This window comes from Vidua macroura, chromosome 7 (genome assembly GCF_024509145.1).
Source record: "Vidua macroura isolate BioBank_ID:100142 chromosome 7, ASM2450914v1, whole genome shotgun sequence".
Lineage (NCBI taxonomy): Eukaryota > Metazoa > Chordata > Aves > Passeriformes > Viduidae > Vidua > Vidua macroura.
Window position 1 is genome coordinate 759,123 of NC_071577.1, and position 21,173 is coordinate 780,295.

The following is a 21,173-nucleotide window of genomic DNA, read 5'->3' on the forward strand; positions in this document are numbered from 1 at the left end:
ATGACTCTTTCAGCGACAGCGATGTCCCTCCCTCTTTGGCTCCCATCTGAAACAAAGCCTAACACCTGAACAGCGACAAAATGAAACACCTAAACAGCGACAAAAATCCCTCCTTTTAGCCAACGGGCCTGATTTTCAGCCGGTTTCACCTCGGCGGCAGAGGGAAAGGTCAGCCCGTCTAGACTCTAATCCGACAAGTGTTGTATTTCTTCCCGCGGGTGTCCCAGCAACGGGATTAACCCTCAGTGCGGGCGGACATTGGCGAGGTCCCACTCCATCCTGGCCTGGTGGCCTGCATGTGTCTGGCCGGGCAGCCCCAGAGGTGGGCTGGGCTCTGGTCCCACTCCTTGTGCCTGCCCCGGGCTCTGCCAGCGGCTCCTGGTGCCCAACATCAACCCAGCGGCCAGGGAACTGAGAATACCAGTGGTGGAACAGGCTTGTGGATATTTGTTCCACCCCAGGGGTGGGTGGGCCTCTGGTGAAGCACTTCTGCCCCAGGAAGGACACCAGGCCTGGTTTGGGGACCACACTGGAGTGGGATGCTCCACACCAGCACCGTGGGACAGCCTGTGTCACTGTAAATCTGCCTCTCACAGTGAAAATGGGTCTCCCAGTGCATCCCCTGATCCCAATGCTCTGATCTCCCTCCCAGAACATTCCTTGCCTCCCAGGGCTCTGGTCTCCCACTACATCCCCTGTATCCCAGCACCTGGGTCTCCCAGGACATCCCTCCCTCAGTTCCAGCTGTGTAGGGGTGGCTGTTAACCCCTGACACCCCTCTGGCCTCGGGGCAGCAACAGCAGTAAACAGCAGCAGCACCAGTAAAAATGTGTCTGTTTGGGTCAGGAGCAAAAATACCCCCCATTTCCTTCATTCAGCTATTTAATCTTTTTATCTCTCTGCTGCTGCTCCATCACCTGATGGCCCCCGTTTGCCTCCAGGTGTTACTGGTGGAGTCTCCCTGCCCGTGTGCAGCCAGTGCCAGAGCTCAGCACCCAAACATCTGAGGGGTGCCTCCCAGTGGGTGCTGTGCATCCAGAGCCCCCACATCCGTGGCACAGCTGCCTGATAACATTGTTCCACTTCAGTCTTTTTCAGCCTTTCCTCTGCTTTCCCGGTGGCCCCTTTCCGGGCTTTCTTCTGCCTTCTTTCCTTCTGAAGTGGCCAGCCAGGGCTTCTCCCAAGGGCCATGCAAGCTTTGCTGTTCCCCCCATCCCACTGAACTCTGATGTTCCCAAGTGCGGGGTGCAAAGGAGCCAAAAGGGGTTTGGAGAGCACAGTCTGGGTTTAATCCTTGCTGTTGCGATGAGAGGCTCCCAGTGCAGCCCCAGGAGCTCCTGCAGCCTCCAGCATCCTCCAAAGTGAGGTGCTGGTCCCAGGGCAAGGCTGTCTCAGAACTGCTGGAGCCTCAGTGCTCAGGCTCTGCGCCCTGCAAACGGCCCCACACTTTAATGAGGAGCTGGCTAAAGCTGGTGAGGCTGTGGGCCTGGGAGAAGGGGGGTCCATTCCCCCAAATCCCAGCTGGGTGCTCTGGAGTCAGGCTGCAGCTTGCCTGGAGTCCCAGAGCATAGCTCCTGCCTACGTGGGATTTTTTTTTTTCCCTGCAGCTGGAGCAGGTTAAGTGGGGTTTTAGAAGCGTTTTCTTTTCTCCTGGGTGCTTAAAACAACAAAAAATAAAATCCCAGCCTGGCAAGTGACACTGCTGCTACAATGAAGGGAAGATTTATGGGGATTTTTTTTTAACTTTACAGGTCACTGCTAGTATTTGTGGAATTGGCTTTGCTGCAGGAAAAACTGGTTTCCAGCATGCCCATTAGGAAGAAACTTCTGCAATCGTGTAATTAAAATGCAGAAGAAAATAAAATAGCAATATTTAAGTAGATGCCAGAGGAGCTGGTGCTCGTAGCTGGGTCCTTTGGAGGCTGTGTGTGTCCTCTGCCTTGTTCTGACCTTGGCTATGCTGCTTTTAGCCTGTGGCAGGAAAAAAAAAGGGGCTTTTTTTTCACTTTTTCTGGGCTTTCTGGCTCCTGCACCAGCCTGTAAAAGCAGAAAAAAAAATCTACATTTTGACCATGGGAATGTTTTAATCCATCTTGAGGCAGTTTACAGATTTTTTTTTTATCACCGTATCTGAGCTGGGGCTGGCACCAAGATGAACTCCTGTTAGGCAGGGAATGTTGGGACTGTGACTCCTCCATCCCTTAAATTAAAAATTATGGATTTGACTCATCCCCATCCTCTTGCAGTAGGACAGCTGCAGCCTGCAGGGTATCATCCTGGGGGTTCTGGCTCCCTAGAACTTTTAAACAGGAGAGGGAAACTCTGCTTCCATAGGATCATTTTTGGGGGGTTGTTTTTATGTGGGTTTTGTTGGTTTTGGTTTTTTGTTTGTTTGTTTGTTTCCAGAAAATATTCACTGCTTAGACTTGGATGTTTGGGATGTGTATATTTTTTCATCTGGGATGGTGATATGAGAAAAGACCCCCTCACTTTTGGGGCACCCTGAACCCAAAGCGTGGCCATCAGGAACAAAGCCATCCCAAATCCCAGAATGCCAGGTTTAGGTTGGAAGGAACCTTAAAGTTCATCCAGTCCCCACCCCTGCCAGGGCCAGGGACACCTTCCACTGTCCCACACTGCTCCAAGCCCCAGTGTCCAACCTGGCCTTGGACACTTCCAAGGATCCAGGGGCAGCCACAGCTGCTCTGGGCACCCTGTGCCATGGCCTGCCCACCCTGCTGGGGAGGATTTCTTCCCAATATCCCATCCATCCCTGTCCTCTGGCACTGGGAAGCCATTCCCTGTGTCCTGTCCCTCCATCCCTTGTCCCCAGTCTCTCTCCAGCTCTCCTGGAGCCCCTTCAGGCTCTGAAGGGGCTCTGAGTCCTCCTTCTCTGATGATGCTGAAACCCCACCTGGGCATGGTCCTGTGCACCCAGCAGGTGAGCCTGGAGCCTGCTTCAGCAGGGCTTGGATTTGCCAATCTCCAGAGGTGCCTTCCCAGCCCCAGCCTCCCGGGACCCTGGGATGGACCCTGTGAATGACGTCTCCCCGCAAGCCTGCTCAGCCTTCCCAGCCCGCCCCCCCATTTGAACTCTCTGGTATGTGAATTTTTGCTAGTGTCAGAGGGTCGGTGGCTGCAAAATCCCTCCCGGTTAAAGGCGGGGGAATACCAGTGTGTGGGGCTTGGGATAATTAACAGTTGTCAGCAAAACAATGGTGACATTGTAGGGCAGGAGTAAAGGGAAAGGGCCCCTGTCTTGAGAGTAATGTTACTTTTCTATTTAAGTTGCCATAGTCTTTGCTGAGAAATGGCCCTATTCTCTCTAATCCTCCCCTTCAGGCATGCCTGCTGGGCTTTTTTGTGTCGTTTGGATTTTTTTTTTAACCCCTTATCATCCCAGGAAACAGCTTGTGGGTACCCATCTTGGTGGTGCTGTGCTGCAGGGATGCCCTTGGTTCATGGCATTGTGCCGATGGGCTGGGCAGCTTTGCTTTGGGATGCTGAAGCCTGGGATGGTGCCTGGCTGTGGTATCATCCCTGTGTTCAGGAGGGGGCAAGCCTGATTTGGAATCTCTGTCTTCAAGCTCTGCCTATATGCTGTCTCCATGCAAGCAGGGACACAAATTACACCCCTCCTTGTTCTTGGCACCTGTCCTATTACAGGTGGTGAACCTCACTGCATTAAAGCTGTTTATTGTGTTGTATTTTGCTTTAAAACCAAGTGACTTGTAGAAAAAAGGAATAATTGGTCAAATACTGGCTCTAGTTCTTGGTTGAAAAGGGATGATGTGAGTTCTGGCTTCATCCAGCTCCTGCTGGCTTTCCCCAGTGCTTGCTTGGAGCAGCAAAGGATCACCCACCTGTTTGACCCATTTACTATCCGTCTCCAAGGCTGTTTGGACTTCCTCAAAAGATCTAAGTTTTCCTCCTTAAATACTTGTGGAGACATGGCAGGGAAAGGGGGATTTCAGCCTTGGCTGATATCAAGTTTTCATTGCTCAACTTGATTTCAAGGCGTTCAATTGATTGATTTCTCATTGTGGCATTGGGACGTGTGGAGTTGGGTGGGTTCAAGGCCTGGGTGCTGCTTTCCCTTTTCCAGCTGCCCCTCACCCAGACTGTTCATGACCCCAGCATCCACTCCCAAAGGGCCTGCCAGGCACCTCTCCCTGACATGTCCCCAATTCAAGGGCCCAAGAGGTCCAGCACGGAGCACGGTGCCCCACAGACAGCAGACAGCCCGGGATGAGATGCAATGGGATGTGACAACAAAGCACGATGGCCAAGGTTGGCTGCCTGGTGCAGAGGAAACTTTGGGAAGAGCCAAAACTTTGAAAATGCTGCCAAAGTCAGCGGCACAGGCGAACTATTGTCTGAGGAGTGCAAAGAGGTGGAAGGACCACAGAGAGGACATGGAGTCTTATTACGAGCACAGCTGGGGGCTTCCAAGCCAAACAAAGTCCCCTGCGCTGCAGGAGGGCAGCGCTGACAAGAGCCAGGCTGGTTGGATGAGCTGGAGATTGCAGCTGAAATCCCAAAACAAACCCCCCTCCCCGATCCCCCTTTTCCTGTCCATTCCTTAAGAAAATAGCGTTCCTCACCACCTGGCCCTGCAGCAAGCGTGTGAGCTTGGATTCTGTTTGCCACACGCTGTGTTGAGGATGAGATTAATGACCTGCCAGGTGGTTTTCCTCCCTGAAAATCCATAGCAAGGCTCCATAAAGCATCCATGAGCTGTGGCAGTTGCCTGCTGCAGCAGCACTCACCAGCTGGCACCCAGCATCCCTGGGTGGGGCTGGACAGCTGCTGTTCCACAGGGTGGAGGCTGTGATGCTCAGGTACATGGCTTGGTAGCTCTTCTGTATTTTGTTTGGTGATTTGAGGTTTTTAAGTTGTACTGGTGTTTTCTTTGCTTCTGAAGTCCTGGAAAACAGCTGGGGATGGACAACTCCCAGCTTTTTTTTGCATAGGCTTCAAAGCTGGTGCTGGGTTACCTGCTGACAGTGCTTTGTTTCTCTGTCACATTGGAAGGTTAAAATCCTGGCATGGTTAAGGGACATCATTGGCTTGGAAAGCTTTGTTTGAGCTCTGGGGACACGTACCCCACCTGAGTGCCTTGTCCTCCTCTGATTCTTTGGTTGGGATGGCATCAAGTTGGATCACAAACCCTCCATGCTACACAGAATCTGTCTAACAATGCTAACCGGGGTGCCAGGTGCATTGATTGCCCTGTATCCTTGGGGAAAGAAGTGCCTGGGAATGGGAATGCATTCCTCCCTGTTCCTCAGGGAGACGGCAACCAACACCCTCCACCACTGCCTGTCCCGAGGCCGAGGCAAGAATGCCGAGAACTCAATTGAAATTTGGGGCTCCCCAGCTGAGCCAGAACCTTGGTGGGGGGTGAGAAGCAGAGTCTTCTCCTGTCCAGGGAGCAATTAGTCTGCAAGATGATTTATTAACGTGGAGGAGGATGATCCAGGGGGTCGCATGCCTTCCCTTGCCTTCCCTGCCTTATCTCCAGGCTGTTGGTTGCTCTTGGGGGCAGGTGAGTGATTGGAAGCAGAGACATAGCCCCAGAGGAGGCAGGATGAGGGGGGACTGGGGGCTACAGCTCGCCCCAAACTCACCTTGTGTTTTATACACCTCCCTTGGGTTTGGCTGTGCCCAAATATTGATGGTCCCTCTCCACCATCCATTCTCCCCAGGAAACCTCACAGGGTGGCCAAAGTCACTCCGGCCACAATTCTCTGCTGCCTTGTCCGCTTGTCCGTGTGGATGGGGCAGAGTAGGACACCAGCACCTCTTGGCTGTGCCTTGTCCAGCCCTACTCAGTTCTGGAGGAGGAGGAGGAGGATGCAGGTAATGACAGGGCTCCGGGCATGGCCACCCTTGTTCCCCTCCTGGGGCTATTTGATGGCTCCCGCAGGCAGTCGTGACATTTTCACGGTTTATCTTATCGAGGAATTTGCCGGGAGGATGTTTCTGGCTCTCCATGAGTAAATGTTTAGGAATGCTGCAGTCCCCTCCCCTGGTTCCAGGAGGGCTGTACCCGCCCCTGCTCCCTCCCAGGCTCTGCCCGGAGCTCGGTGATCTCAGAACTGTGTCCAGCAAAGTGGGGTCTTCTTGAGGAAGCGTCTGCGCTCTGCTCAGCCTGAGGCTCCCTCTGCTGTCCATCCATCCGTCCCTCTGCCTGTCCGTCCATCTGCCCGGCTCTTGCTGGGGGATCCTTGGGGTCGGGAGGAATTGCTGAGCTGGGCTGCGGCAGGCTCCCTGTCCTCTCCCAAAATCCTGCAGGGACAGCAACCCCAGAGAGAAACATCGGTGTGCTTTGACCACAGATGAAAGGCTGCAGGTCTTGATGACAGGCTCTTTTTTCCTATTTTTATCTATTTTTCCCTTCCCCCCCCCCTTTTTTTTTTAACCTATTTTTACCCCTATTTTCTCTTTTCAGTTTCCTTTCTTCTCCTTCTTTTTCCTCTCTTTTTGTCTTTTTTCCTTTTTCTTCCCCTCCCCTTCCCCCCTCTTGCCTTGTCCTTCTCTCTTTTCCTCCTTCTCATCCCCTTCTTCTTTCTTTCTTTCTTCCCCCCCTTTTCCCCCTCTTCTTTTTTCCTCTCTTTTGTCCTTTCTCCCCTCTTTTCTCTTTCCTTCTCTCTCCTTTCCTGTTCTCATTTTCCACTTCTTCCACTTCCCCCACACATTTTCCTCCACTTCCCACTCTTTCCTTGACTTCTCCAATCTCTTTTTTTCCCTTTTCTTCTTTCCCTCTTCCTTCTCTGTCATTTTCCCTTTCTCTTCTCCCCACTCTCTTTCCCCCCACCCTCTTCCCCCAATTTCTTTTCCTCCCATCTCCACTCTTTTCCCCCACCTCTAGTTTTTTCTCTCTTTTCCTCTTTCCCCCTCTTTCCCCCCTTTTCCCCCCTCTATTCTTCTGGCCTCTTTCCCTCTTCCTTCTCTGTCATTTTCCCTTTCTCTTCTCCCCACTCTCTTTCCCCCCACCCTCTTCCCCCAATTTCTTTTCCTCCCATCTCCACTCTTTTCCCCCACCTCTAGTTTTTTCTCTCTTTTCCCCTTTCCCCCTCTTTCCCCCCTTTTCCCCCCTCTATTCTTCTGGCCCAGGACTGAGCCCTCTGTGCCTTCTTAGGGCAGCCCAATCCCCCTTTTCCTGAGGAACCATGTTGCAGCACCAGATGCCAGACAGTTTTGGAAAGATACAGTCAGCCTCTTTGGGAGGGAACTGGGACCAGGGTGAGGGTCCAGTTTTGCTTTTCAAGAAGTCCAAGGTTATGGCAAGCTGACAGCAGCATCTCATGGAGTGTGCAAAGTGGTTTAGGGAGTCTTTAGCCTGGAGGAGGCAAAACCAAGGTGTTCTCCCTACTCTGCCAGCAAGCCAACTGCCATGGCTTCTCCCTGGGGGAATACTTCTCCAAAATATTTCACAAGCTGGTGCCTTCCTGCCTGGCTGCTTGGTCAGTGGCAGAGCTGGTTGCACTGGACCAAGATGCTCTAGTGCCACCTCTGCCACCAGCCCACCCTCAGGGCACCTAATTTGGAAATCCCTTTCTGGGGATGCCCCAGCCCTGGCTCCTTCCCAAGGAGCTTGCAAGGAGGTGTGCAGCGAAATGAAGATCATTGACTTAATGAGGGTGTCCCACAGGATTGCTGCTCCACTCTGCTGTCATGAGCTGCCTAATTCCAGCAGGAGGGAGAAGCAGGAATTTCTCTGGCTGGGCATCCTGCCTGCACATGCTTGGGGTACCTCAGCAGGGTGCTGCTGCCCAAATCCTGGCAGCTCATGGGGGCATGTGATGCTCCCAACCCTGGAAGCTGCACAGCTCTGGGGCGGGTAGAGGCTCTGGGAACACCAAGGTTTTCCATCCCACCAGTGGCAATGGAAGCAGCAGTTACTCCTATCCCTCTCGGGTGTGCCAAGGAGTCCTGCATGGTATGGTGCCACCGCACCCTGGCCCCAGGGCAGCCAAGCCCGTCAGGTCAGGACAGGACACTCGAGAGAAGGTTGGCAGACACCTGGCTCCTTCCCCAGGCTGATGGAAGTACTGGAGTTCTGGGAGGGGGCCACATGGAAGCTCTGCCATCTGGACAAACCCGTGTCCTGTGCGGATTGGTGGGGGCTGTTCCACAGCAGGCGCCCCTAACAGCATCGGTCACGGGGAGAGCTGCTGGCAGCAGCAGCCAACTCCCATTTTCAGGGGAAAACTTGCCTGTTTTGCTTCAAAACTACTGTGGGAAATGTTGCATAAAGCAAAATGGACATCTGAGCATTTGTCTCGGTGATTTTCCTGAATATTTTTAAACTGGAGCATCAGCTCCGGCATGTGGAGATCTCCACACTGTTGGACCACAGCACACTCTGACCTTTCTGGTCACACACAGCCAAGGGGAGCCAAAATTGTCACCTCCCAATCAAAACTCTGTCTCAGGGACATTTCTTGAGCCATGGAGGTGACTTGCCTGGTGTCAGCATGGCAGGATAGGCCCTGGGAATGCTCCATCTCTGCTTGGCCATCCCTAGGGATGAAGGGCACCGTCACCCGAGCTGGATAAGTGGATTTGGGGTAACTTTTTAAAGCAGAGGCAAAAAAAAAAAAATCAAAATTTTTGGGGTGTGGGAGAGTGCCAGCGCTGCCCAGGGAAGATTTTCATCCTGGGCTCCAGGAAAACTTGTGATTGGGAAACTTGTGATTGCTCAGACCTGGCTTTGATGTGTTGCCGGCATGTGACGTTTGGGGGGGGCAGGAAAGCTGCAGTGCTCCCCTGGCTATCCTGCGACAGCACCTGGGCAGGGGGTCCTGGCCCTGTAACTGAGCCAGGAAAGCGCCTTTAAACACTTGGCTTTGGGGACTTGTGTTTCTGGCCAGTGGAAATATTGGAAATGTTTCCTGGGATTTGTTTCCCTCCTCGTTCAGTTTTTCTCTGAGATTATAACCTTTTACTGAGGCCTGAAGTGGGGCGTCCCACCAAAGCTGGGCATCCGTGAGGACCATGTCCATGCATGACCCCACCACGTACAGCTCTGTATGCTGGTGATTTAACCAGAGCCATCAAGCAGGGAGAGTGGATTTAGGATCTTTCGGGCAGGAAGGAGTTAAACATCTAGCAGCAGCTGCTGGGACAGGCAATAGGGTGCGTCTGAAGGCTGGCTTGGCTCCTGGAGGTTTTGGGGGGCTCAGGTGAGTCCCCAGGCAGGCGGCGGGGTCCCTGAGGAGCCGTGCCAGCAGCGGGAGGCTGGCGCTGGGGAGAGGAAGGCTTGGCAGGGCCGACGCTGTGGCCACTCCTCCTGCTCTGCTCGGGTTTGAAGGGTCGAGTGCTGGAGCTTGGGAGGAGAGAGCAATGTGAGTGCTCCGAGGGTCTGGCTGGGACAGAACTCCTGCCTCTTCCCTCCTTTCCTTCCTCCAGCCTCTCCGCTCTGCTCTCGGAAGCAACAGAGCTCATTTTCCCTTTCCAATGGCCCCACCTCGCTTGGGGTTTCTGCTCCTCCTGGCTTGCTGCTTCTCCTGCTCCGAAACACAGCTTCTGGACTGGGTTTGGGACAGCACAAAGACCACAGGAAGCCCAGCAGTACTTGGTGAGGGAATCCTGGCATCAGAGCCGCCAACCTCAGCGGCAGCTCCAGCTCCCAGCCCGTCCCCAGGGATACGGGGTGACGAGGTGGCAGGAAATGTCACCACCCCACGGCAGCAGGAGCCAGATCCTGCTACAGCAGCACCCGTGGGTAAGGGAACCACAGCCAAAACCACGGAGCAGTGGGACAGGAATACCACAGGGCTGGTGGAGAGCACAGCATGGCCAAGCATCGCTCCTCTCCACAGCATGTCACCTGCCCCAGGACAGCAGGCAGCCAGCAGCCCCACTGACGACCCCCAGCTCCTGGGGTCAGCGACCCTCAAGGACCCCCAGCTCCTGGTGTCAGGGACCACTGAGGACCCCCAGCTCCTGCGGTCAGGGACCACTGAGGACCTGCAGCTCCTGGGGTCGGGGACCACTGAGGACCTGCAGCTCCTGGAGAGAGGGACGACTGAGCACCTGCTACTCCTGAAGATGAGGACCACCAAAGACCCCCAGTTCCTGGGATCACTGATGCACAAGGATCTGCAGCTCTTAGAGACAGGGACTACTGAGGACCTGAAGTCGCTGGGGTCAGGGACTACTGAGGACCTGCAGCTGCTGGGGTCAGGCACCACTGAGGACCCACAGCTCCTAGGGATGATGAGTACCACAGACCTGCAGCTCCTGGTGACGGGGCGCACCAAGGACCCACAGCCCTTGGGGACAGGGACCACTGAGGACCCACAGCTCCCAGGCATGAGGACCACTGAGAATCTGCAGCTCCTGGCGATGAGGAACAATGAGTTCCTGAGGACAGTGACCACCAAGAACCCAGAGCTTCTGGGGAACACTGAGAACCCACAGCTTCCGAGGACAGTGACCCCCGAAGACCCAGAGTTCCTGGTGAACACTGAGAACCCACAGTTCTTGAGGATGATGGCCACCGAAAACCCAGAGTTCCTGGGGACAGGAAGTTCTACAGCAATGGAGACACAGGTGTCCTTGCAGAGACCAGCAGGTCTCCAGCCAGGTAGTGCCCCTTTTCCTTTCTCACCAGGTGACAGTACCCCTGAGCAGGCCGTGCCATTCCAGGACCCCTTGGCACACCCTCCCCATTACTTCCATGCAGCATCACCCAACCTATGGCATGGCAGCGGCCACCCGGGGCTGGCTCTGGCCAGCAGGAATGAGAGCCAGAGTCCCCGTTGGCCTGACCAGAGGGTGGATGAGGGTGTGGATTCTCCTGCTGCTGATAACTCTGTCCCTCTGGAGTTCGATTTACTAACCGCTACCATGCAGCTCTACAGGAGTGACGGCGCGAGGCTCACATCCTTCTTTCCGGGACTGATGCCAGTGGCCAGCCGTTGCCAGCCCATCCCGACCCACCTGCCCTTCTGCAGCGTGCTGGGCACCAGCCATGTCCGATTGCCAAATTACCTTCGGCACGACAGTGAGAAGGAAATTCGGGCAGCTTTGCATGAGTGGGAGGGGCTGCTTGAGTCACGGTGCCATCACTACCTGGAGTGGTTCCTCTGCTTGCTGCTGCTCCCCGGCTGTAGCCCCTTGGTGCCCATAACCCCTCCGCCATGCCAGGGCTTCTGTGAGGCCGTCAGAGACCTGTGTTGGACTCACTTGGCTGGCAGGCGCCTGCCTCTGCCTTGCAATGCTCTCCCTGAGGAGGATGAAGGGGTTTCTTGTGTCTTTATTAATGCTTCTGCAGGTAACGTGGCAGCATCCCTGTGTTGTGTCTCCCCTGCCCAGACTCCCCCAGGGGCTGGGGGATGCTTCTGCCTTGCATCTATGGGATGCTGCCAAATCCAAAATCGCTTTCCATCCAGCCTTGGCTTTTCCAAACAGAGCCAGTGAGTTTTGGCTCCCTTCACAAGACCGAGCATCACTCCCGGTGAATCACAGTGGCCAGCACAGGGGATGCTCCCCAAGCGCATCGTGCTGGCATTCAGGGCCAGTTTCCAGGTGCTGCAGGGCTTTGGGGTGTCCATCCTGGCTGGGATCAGAGCACTTGGAGAGCTGGCAGCTCCCTGCAGGAACAGGGCAAGGACCCAGACCCTGTGGCCACCCAGCCACAGCACCCTGGTGGCGAGGACGTCTCAAGGTGACCCTCAGCCATGCCTGCACGCTCCCCTCCTCCGGAGCAGCCCTTTGGGGTTAATGATTCACCCGATGGCGGCTAATGTTTGATCCCCGCTTCTTGGAAAAGGGGGAGAGGTTACTTCACCCCCAGCTTCATCATTCGGTGGCTGTGACCGTCCTGGGACCCAGACAGGGCAGGGGGGTGAGAGAAGGGAGCAGGGAGGGGGGTGACTGGTGCTTGGAGAAATGCAGCAGGGATGAAAGCTGGAACTCCCGCCCCGCCCCTCCCCCCTCCCCCCCACCCCGCCCGCCTGCCAAAGCCTCTGAATGAGGCTGTGTTCCCCTGCCGACCCCTTCGCCCTCAGGGGATGGCCGGGAGATGCCGAGGAGGAATGCCGAGACTGGGGGCTGGCAAACCAGGGTCGCACACACGGTCTCCTCGGTGTCAAAGAGGCTCTGTTCGTGGGGGGATGCACTGGGATCATGGAGATGCTTGCAGAGGAGGTGCATTCCCATCTGGGACTGCACTGTGGTTGCTCGGATGGGCAATGTCAGGAATGAGTGGGGAATGTAGGGGCTGTGGTGCACCCCATGGAGTGACTTGATGTGCTGCTGTGTGCTGGGGGTGCCCTGAATCCCACGCTGGCAGCCTGGGCTGGGGCCAGCCAGGAAGGTCATGGCAGAGTGGGAAGGTGGCTTGGGGCATCCTAGGGATGTTTCCAATGGCAGAATCACTGTGTCCAGAGACATCCCCACAGCCATCCCATGCCAGCACCAAACTCACTGTGGCCCCCACCATCTCTCCATATTCCCTGGTGCATCCCCAGTTTGCCTCAGGGATGATGTGCTGCAATATTTGGGTTCTGGATGCCCTTTGGAAAAAGCAGGTGTGGCCTGAAAGCTCTGGGAATGAGAAGGGGCACTTTTGTAGGGGAGCAGACATTTGAAGGGGTCTCCTCTTACCCCTCTGCTCTCCAGTCCCCATCCAGCCTCTGTCACGCAGGATAAAAGTTTTGGGAAATTTGCTTTGGGAAGTGTTAGCACCCAGCTCCCACCCCGGACTCAGGGGCGAGTGGCATGTTTGAGGAGGAGGGAGACTCCCAGAGCCAGCTGCAGCTCCAAGGGGAGAATGGTTGCAAATAGCCCTGCTAACAAAAGCCTCTTTCAGCGTGTCCAGTCATCCTGAGCCCTGGGGGGACACAGTGACTTGTCTGGTTGCAGGAATTGCAGCACTGGCTCTAACACCCGTGTGGACCCCCGGGAGGAAGCTCTGGTTTCCTTTTTTCTTAAAGCTGCCATGAATTTGGCTTCCTCCAACCCCAGATAAACGCAATCCCTGCATCCTGGCATTTGCAGTTGGAATGAGCTTGTGAGGTGCTGAGCATGGAGTGACTCAAGGGTGGGTGACAGGCTGAGAGGCTGGGGGAGCCCCACTCACTCACCCCATCAGTTCTGGTGTAGGGCTGTGCACATCTGGGAGTGAAAGGGTGCTGGACTCCAGGGTCCAGAGGTTCTTCTCTAAGCAGACTGGGGAAGCCTGATCCCAGTTCAGGGCAGATGAAGGGGCTAGAACTGGTGGAAGACTGGGAAAGAGATTTTCTCCCAGTCAGGTGCTCAGTTTTGGGGTGCCAGGGTTGGGAGGGACTGGGGACTTGGGGAACAGGGTCCCTCCCAACCCTGGCAGTTTCAGAGGATCAGTGTGTCTGGCTCTGGCAGAGCAAAAGTTTGCCCCCACCTTTAGTTGGTGGCACTTCTTATGTCCCCACTGCTGGGTCCCTGTCATGGGGCTGTCACTGCATTGGACTTGGCAGCCAGGGAGCCTGGGAATGCTCCATGTCCCAGGCTTTGGAAGAGGCACCTAGATTTTCATCACCATCCCAAGAGATGTGTTTTCCTTTTGGGCTGGGCAAGGCTGGGTTGATTCTTTTCTTTTCTTTTCTTTTCTTTTCTTTTCTTTTCTTTTCTTTTCTTTTCTTTTCTTTTCTTTTCTTTTCTTTTCTTTTCTTTTCTTTTCTTTTCTTTTCTTTTCTTTTCTTTTCTTTTCTTTTCTTTTCTTTTCTTTTCTTTTCTTTTCTTTTCTTTTCTTTTCTTTTCTCTTTTCTTTTCTTTTCTTTTCTTTTCTTTTCTTTTCTTTTCTTTTCTTTTCTTTTCTTTTCTTTTCTTTTCTTTTCTTTTCTTTTCTTTTCTTTTCTTTTCTTTTCTTTTCTTTTCTTTTCTTTTCTTTTCTTTTCTTTTCTTTTCTTTTCTTTTCTTTTCTTTTCTTTTCTTTTCTTTTCTTTTCTTTTCTTTTCTTTTCTTTTCTTTTCTTTTCTTTTCTTTTCTTTTCTTTTCTCTTTTCTCCCCTCCCCTCCCCTCCCCTCCCCTCCCCTCCCCTCCCCTGGCTCGGGATAGGGCTGAAACTCAGCGCTAAGCATCCATTCTCAGTGCAGATCCTTCAGCAGTTTCAGAGCCAGGGTGGTTGGGTTTCCTCCCTCCCAGGAAAGGAGAGGTTAAAAAGCCTCTCCTTTGGAGCTGGCAGTGGCCCCAGGCGGTTGACATAGGAGAGGAGGAATCCAGCACCCAGTGTGTGGGCGATGAGGATGTGCTGGCTGCCAGAACAACGGGAGTTGGCGGACACAGCGCTGGTTCACCCTCACCAGATGTTCAGCTGCGCAGGGTAGGAGAGACTGTGTCCAGCAGAACTTCCCCAATTCCCTAATTCTCAATAGGAGTTGGGAAAGGAGGCGACCTCCAAATTGAGAGCATCTGGGAAGCTGAGCTGGCTTGAGCTGCATTCCCAGGGTGTTACGAGGGGATGGCTCTGATTTATTCCCATCTGGGGTGACCATAGGATCTTGTCCTGAGATGACGCGAGGGGTCACTGTGATCCCGGAATGAGTATAGATGCACCACACTTCCCTAGGGCTCCATGGTGGTTTAGCATCCTGGTGCTCCAGCAGCATCTCCCTACCATGGTCAAGACCCCTTTGGTTTTATTCCATCTCAGGGAACCTGAGCAACCTGGTCTAGTGGATTGTGTCCTTCCTCATGGCGGGGGGATTGGAATGAGATGGTCTTTAAGGTCCCTTCCCACCCAAGTCATGCTATGATTCTGTGATGTCCCAGCTGTGGTTAAAGGGCCAGCAGCTGGGAATGGGAAGCATTTTGGGAGACGTATCTGAATGATGTAGTGGGAGCAGCTCAAGGTCACTGCCTTGGTCAACACATAAATCTTGGGGCGGGTGAGTGGAGGGAGTCACTGAAGGACAGTGTATTTGGGAGGCATGGGCAGGGGTGTCCTTGTTAGTGACCATCCTTGTCTGGACCTGAGACCATCCCCTGTCCTTCCTCCTTGCAGAGAGCCTGAGTGCTGAGATCAGCCTGCTGGAGCTGATTGGGGACCCGCCAACAGAGGAGATCCACAGAATTTATGGCCCTGACAACAACCCTGGCTACGTCTTTGGTCCCAACGCCAACACGGGCCAGGTGGCCCGGTACCACCTGCCGAGCCCTTTCTACCGGGACTTCTCACTGCTGTTCCACATCCAGCCCACCACGCCCCGGGCCGGTGTGCTCTTCGCTGTCACAGACTCCTCGCAGAGCATCATCTACGTGGGAGTCAAGCTCTCGGAGCTGCGTGCGGGCCAGCAGCAGATCATCTTCTACTATACAGAGCCGGGCTCGCCCAGCTCCTACCCGGCGGCCACCTTCACTGTGCCCACCCTGCTCAACCAGTGGACGCGCTTTGCCATCAGCGTGGAGGAGGAGGAAGTCGTCCTCTACCTGGACTGTGAGGAGCACGAGCGCGTCCGCTTCGAGCGCTCCCCAGATGAGATGGAGTTGGAAGAGGGCTCCGGGCTCTTTGTTGCTCAGGCCGGAGGGGCTGACCAGGATAAATACCAGGTAAGAGCTTGGGTCACCCCAAGGACTATCTCCCAGAAGCCTGGAGAGATGTGACACTGCCCATGCCCAGAAGACAACCAGCTCCATGTGTGTCCCTGGGGAAGGGGACACCTGAGATGGAGGTGAAGGTGGCTTCAAATGCCACTGATTTATTGTCTTGGGGCTGACCAAGACAAAGCTCTCAAGCTGGGCTGGCAGGAGGACATGGGGCTGCCATGCAGCTCCCACCATTGCCTTTTCTCAGCAAACACATGGAGCCTCTTCAGATCTTCCCATTCCTAAAAATACCCAGCTCCTTTGGTGGAGAAGCTGGTTTGTCTGGGAAAATGTCTCTCTTACATGGAAAAAATGCTTGGGCTGGAGCATATCTTTGCTGGCTGATGTTGGGCGGCGTCTCCAGGAAGACTTTGGAGAGTGAAGAAGGATGTGATAGCCCATCCCATGCTTTGAGCAGGACTCGTGTTCCAGATAAGGGTTGTGGAAAGTGTGGGGAAAATGCCCAGCTGACATGGAAATCCCCTGCAGGACTAGAGGAGAGGAATGTTCAGGTTTATCCTGGGCTGAGCAGGATTTGCCCAGCAATAGAGGCTCTGCTGGAGGGAGCAATGTTTTTCCTGTGGAGTTCTGCAAAGCACGTTTCTGAGCTTAAACATCATCCTGACTGTACTGCCACATTCCCCCTGGAATGGCTTTGGGCAGGGAAAGTTCCCCCAGGAAGGGGTTAATAATTGATGAGCTACAAACTTGTTTGCAGTAACCTGGATTCCAGGTTACTCTTTGCTCTTGAAAAGCAATTTCTTTGCTCTTGAACATGCTGGGAGGGCCAGGTCATGGCTGTGGAGGAGCTCCTCTCCCCAGCTTGAGGGGTTTGACACCGTATGGAAGGCATGGCAACAGTCTGGAGCAGAGCAGACCCTTGTAGCAGGTGATGCTCCCAGGCTTGCCAAGCCCTGATCCCACTGCCCACCCCCAGTTTTCCCATGAGGAATAGCTGGCCAAGGAGGGAAGGAGGACTTGGATGGGTGAGAGGAGAGCAGCATCTGACTGCCTCGTGGTGTTTCCATCACTGTCCAGCCCTGCCTCACGTTATCTGGAACTAACAGGGCATCAAGTGTATTAAAGCTTGGCCCTGGGTCAAGCCTCAGGATTAACTTGCTGGGAGGCAGCTGGAAGGGTGTTCTGGCACCTCTGCTCCTTCCTGAGTTGCCTTTGTGGCTGTGGCAGGAAACCTGGAGGGGCAAAGCCTGCAGGTGAGACAGAAGCCCCTGGGACAGCAGCTCTCAAGGGGGCAAATGGGGTCTCAGCTGGGGCCTGGCAGGAGGGTTCGTTTGCAGCTGGATGGACATGGTTTAGTGGGGGACCTGGCAGCGCTGGGTTAATGGTTGGACTTGATGGTCCTAGAGGGCTTTTCCAGCTTTTAACAATTCCATGATTCTGTGGATTCACTATAAGATCTTTGGTGCTGCTGCTCTCTTTATCAGAGCAAAGAGGCTGCAAAGGTCCCCTATCACCATCCATTGTGGGACTGCCTCGCTTCAGGGCTTGGCTTGTTTGCCATGCCTTTGGAAAGCCCCAGGTTTCAACCTTGCAGCCACTGCCCAGCACCACCAGCATGGCTGGACAAGCCATGTGCCAGAGCTGGCATCACATGGGCTGAGCAGAGGCAGCAGCCAGGACCCAGCCAGACACCCAACAGAGCTTTTACAGGGATCTTTTGGCTGTGCTCCTTGTTTTTCCTCTCCTGAGGTCCCTCTGGCCACAGCCGACTGCCCTGCCCTATGCAAGGACAGCTGGCAGGTTCTGCAGCCCACATGTTGTATTTCCTGGGATAATCTGCACTTCCTTACTATTTGTTTATGTTTTGAAAGTACCGTGTGCATCCAGGCCACCTGTTTATACAAGAAACCACCACAAATCCCTTCCTAAGGATGCTGCCTCCAGGCAAACCTCTGTAGCATCCTGGCCTCAGCAGGAGAGGTGGTGTGGGTACCAGCCTGAACCCCACAGCTCCCATTGCAAGTGGGGTCACCCAGCACATCCCAGAGCCCAGCCTGGGTCCTTGCTGCAAGATGAGACACAGGGATGCTGTCGGGATGGGAGTCTGCCAAGTTGGGATGCTGCCTACCCATCTGATCCCAGTGGGAAGGAGCAGGGGACGATGCTGGGAAGTGAACTCTGAAAGAAGAGATACCTCCCCCTTGGTGTCTCTTCTTTGGGCAAGACAAGTACAATAATATTTGGGCTGGCCTGAAAGCACAGGGCACCATGCCCAGGCAAGGAAACGTGATGGACTTAGGAAAACAGGGACTGGGGCAATTGCAGTTCAGCCAGGCTGACTGTGACATAATATTAATGATTTATAAGTAGAGTAAGTTATATAATAAATATATTCTAAAGATATAGTTTATATAGAATTAAAACAATTATATCAGTTCCTCTCACAAGCAAATGCCCCCAGCTGGGTGGTGACCTCTTCCAGCTGCTCACAGTGCAGACAGCAGATCTCATCCATCCTTTTTCACCCACTTGAGGATGTGGTTCGCCGAGTGGCACAGCAGGTCACATCACAGCCAGGTGGCGTGTCTGTGTCCCCCACCCATCCGTGGTCTCTTTGCAGGGGGTGATTGCAGATTTGAAACTCCGAGGGGACCCGCGGGCGGCTGAGCGCCAGTGTGAGGAAGAGGAGGATGATGCAGAGGTAAGCGCTGGCAGCATGGCTGGGGAGGGCTCAGGGCTGCCCCCACCGTGCTCCTAGCTCAGCTCTCACTCCTTCTCGATGGGCAAATGCAGGTCTCTGGGGATTTTGGCAGCGGGATGGAAGGTGGACAGCAGCCCTCAAGCAAGGTTGAGGTGAGTTGCTGCCCACAGGTGTGGCACTCAGGGTGGGACCCCAAAATTCTCATGACAAGGAGGGCTGAGTGCCTTGCATGGCTGAGGTTGTGGGATGCTTGATGGTGTCCCAGCACCTGTCCCTTTTGGGAAGGCACTGGGAGGTGAACGGTGTCATGGTGTCCCCTCATTGTTGGCGCAGGATGTCCCAGGGCTGGTCGATGCTGTCCCCGTGACCTCCCCCCCCGTGGTGGGGGGCAGTGGCCAGAGGAGTGGCGGGGGGTTCCCACAGCAAGCCGAGAGGACCAGAGCGGAGGAGACACTGCGGGTCTCCATGGGAGGTAATTCCAGCAGCTTTCCCCTTCCCCAGGCTGCACAAGTGGGGACATGGTGGTGGTGTGGCCATCCCCAGCCATGATTGGGTCCTTTTCTTTTTCCACAGGCACCGGTCGGAAAGGCGAAAAGGGGGAGAAGGGGGAACGTGGCTTGAAAGGGGACTCGGGGACCGGTGGCATTGTAGGGCCAGGCAGTGCCAAGGGTCAAAAGGTGGGTGAGAGCTGATCCCTGGGGGCTCAAGGGTGCCAGTGACATGTCTCTGTTTGACACACACTTCTCTATTTCTGATCCTCAGGGAGAGAAAGGAGACCTGGGTGTCAAGGTGAGCATCACTGGGGGAGCTGGCACAGAGCCGTGCTCTGCCCAGGCTGCCACCCTCAGAGACCTGCCACCCATTCCCATCTTCCTCCCCTCCCCAGGGCAGTGCTGGATTTGGCTATCCTGGCTCTAAGGGCCAAAAAGGAGAACCAGGTGACCCCGGACCCCCTGGGACCCTCTCTCGCCATGCTGATGGCTCTGTGGTTGAGCAGGTCACTGGCCCCCCAGGGACACCAGGGAAGGATGGAGCCCCTGGCAGGGATGGCGAGCCTGTGAGTCAATTCCCCCCCACACAGGGTTGTCCCTGCCCCCTACCCTACCCACCTGCACACTGACCTGTCCCCTCTCTGCCATCCCTAGGGAGATCCTGGCGAGGACGGCAAACCTGTAAGTGGGGTGGAGGTGGTGTCAGGGAGATTGGGGATGGCAACCCCCTTGCCTTGCCACCTGCTGACCCCCCACTGCTCCCCTTTGCAGGGTGAAATGGGGCCCCCAGGGTTCCCTGGGATGCCAGGGGAGCCGGGCCTGAAGGGGGAGAAGGTGAGTGCCAGTGTTGCCCCCCTTCCTCTCATCCCCAGCTCAGCTGCACCCCCAAACTGCACTCTCTCTTCTATGCCAGGGTGAGCCAGGCGTGGGGCCGAGGGGACCCCCTGGACCACCTGGCCCTCCAGGACCACCGGGACCCTCCTCCAAGAATGATAAGCTGGTGAGTGCCCCCTGGGACCCAGGGATTTGAGGGATGGTGGGTCCATCAAGCCATAGAGGTGCGGAGTGCTGCCACCGGCCCCTGGGCGAGCCCCAGTGCCACCAGGTGCCCTGACATCCCCCTTGTGCTTCTCCCCCAGACCTTCATTGACATGGAGGGCTCTGGCTTCGGTGGTGACCTGGAGAGCCTGCGGGTGAGTGGGGGTGAGTGCCTGTCTTGACAAATGGGAGTGGGGGGACACCCTCAGCCATGGCCCCCTATGTCTCTTTTAGGGTCCACGAGGGCCACCTGGTCCCCCAGGGCCACCTGGCGTGCCTGGTTTGCCAGGGGAGCCAGGACGTTTTGGGATGAACTGCACAGACCTGCCAGGACCACCTGGGCTGCCGGGCAGGGACGGGATCCCCGGGCCTCCAGGGCCAGTGGTAGGTCTGTGGGGTGGCCAAGGAGACCCATCCCAGGGCCACTCTGTGGCAGTGGAGGACTTGGTGCCCACCAGCCCTATGGGGGTTTCCTGTGCTGGAACCAACTCCTGGGATCTTACAGGGTCCTCCAGGAAGAGATGGGGAGGTTGGGCAGCCGGGGCCCAAAGGAGAGAAGGTGAGTGGCAGGTTGGCTCTGTCCCATGTGTCCCAGGAGCATGTCACAGCTGTCCCACAGGGCAGCTGGCACCCCTGGCACATCTCTGGGAAGCCCCATTTCCTGGGCTGGGGAGCACCATTCTGCTCCTGCCTGGAGCTGGGCAGCTTCTTCACAGCCTCTTCTCCCTCCTTCTTCCCAGGGCGATGTGGGTGACCTTGGCCTCCCTGGCCTACCAGGACCCAAGGTACTGTGCCTGGGGTGGGTTTTTTTGGGGTTCTCCATTGCAGACTGGAGGCAGGGATGTTGTCTGGGGGAGCCATCTTGCACAGGAATGGGAAGGGGGGTGCTGCTATTTGTGTTCCTCCCAGATCAGGGCCACATCTCAAAGGTGCATGGAGCTGCTGACCCCACAAAGGATGCTCACCGGGCACCTGCTACCCTGCCTTGGCTTGCTCCAGGCATTGCCACATCAGGAAGTGGGCAGGAAAACCAAGGGGGGGTGTTTCAAGACACAGAGGAGACTTTGCTTGGGGGGTGCCCACACCCCACTGGAAAATACCCCATCATCTGTGCATGACTCTCTCCTGTCTGCTTGCTCCAGCTTCTTTCCACCCTGCATCCTCAAAGGTGGAAGTTAAGGCTTGCTGGGAGCCCCTTAGAGTTGGGATGCTGCCCCTTGTGATGACCATCTACTGCAGCCTGAGCTGGGGGCAAAAACCTCAAAAATAAAGGTTTCTTAACCTTAATTCCAACTTTCTGCACTTCTGCAGCACCCAGAGGGCAGATGGGGTGGCAGGGGGTGTAAGGTCCAATCCTGTTGCTTCTAGACCCATTGCAATCCCAGGAATGCCTGCAAGCATTCCTT

The 21,173-nt window shown here is 55.1% G+C and overlaps 1 protein-coding gene across 3 annotated transcripts in view; it reads left to right on the forward strand.

Annotated features, from left to right (window-relative positions):
- COL18A1 (collagen type XVIII alpha 1 chain) overlaps positions 1-21,173 on the forward strand; it is a 36,323-nt gene that overhangs the window by 7,584 nt on the left and 7,566 nt on the right. The window contains exons 3-16 of one of the 3 annotated variants that reach the window (XM_053981960.1): positions 14,996-15,540; positions 18,158-18,238; positions 18,331-18,390; positions 18,572-18,710; positions 18,812-18,915; positions 19,001-19,027; positions 19,125-19,295; positions 19,384-19,410; positions 19,501-19,563; positions 19,643-19,729; positions 19,869-19,922; positions 20,002-20,151; positions 20,273-20,326; positions 20,508-20,552. In XM_053981960.1, coding sequence (XP_053837935.1) covers positions 14,996-15,540; positions 18,158-18,238; positions 18,331-18,390; positions 18,572-18,710; positions 18,812-18,915; positions 19,001-19,027; positions 19,125-19,295; positions 19,384-19,410; positions 19,501-19,563; positions 19,643-19,729; positions 19,869-19,922; positions 20,002-20,151; positions 20,273-20,326; positions 20,508-20,552 — 1,607 coding nt within the window. The remainder of the gene's footprint in view (positions 1-14,995; positions 15,541-18,157; positions 18,239-18,330; positions 18,391-18,571; positions 18,711-18,811; positions 18,916-19,000; positions 19,028-19,124; positions 19,296-19,383; positions 19,411-19,500; positions 19,564-19,642; positions 19,730-19,868; positions 19,923-20,001; positions 20,152-20,272; positions 20,327-20,507; positions 20,553-21,173) is intronic. The other 2 variants (XM_053981962.1, XM_053981961.1) reach the window with 2 other exon arrangements.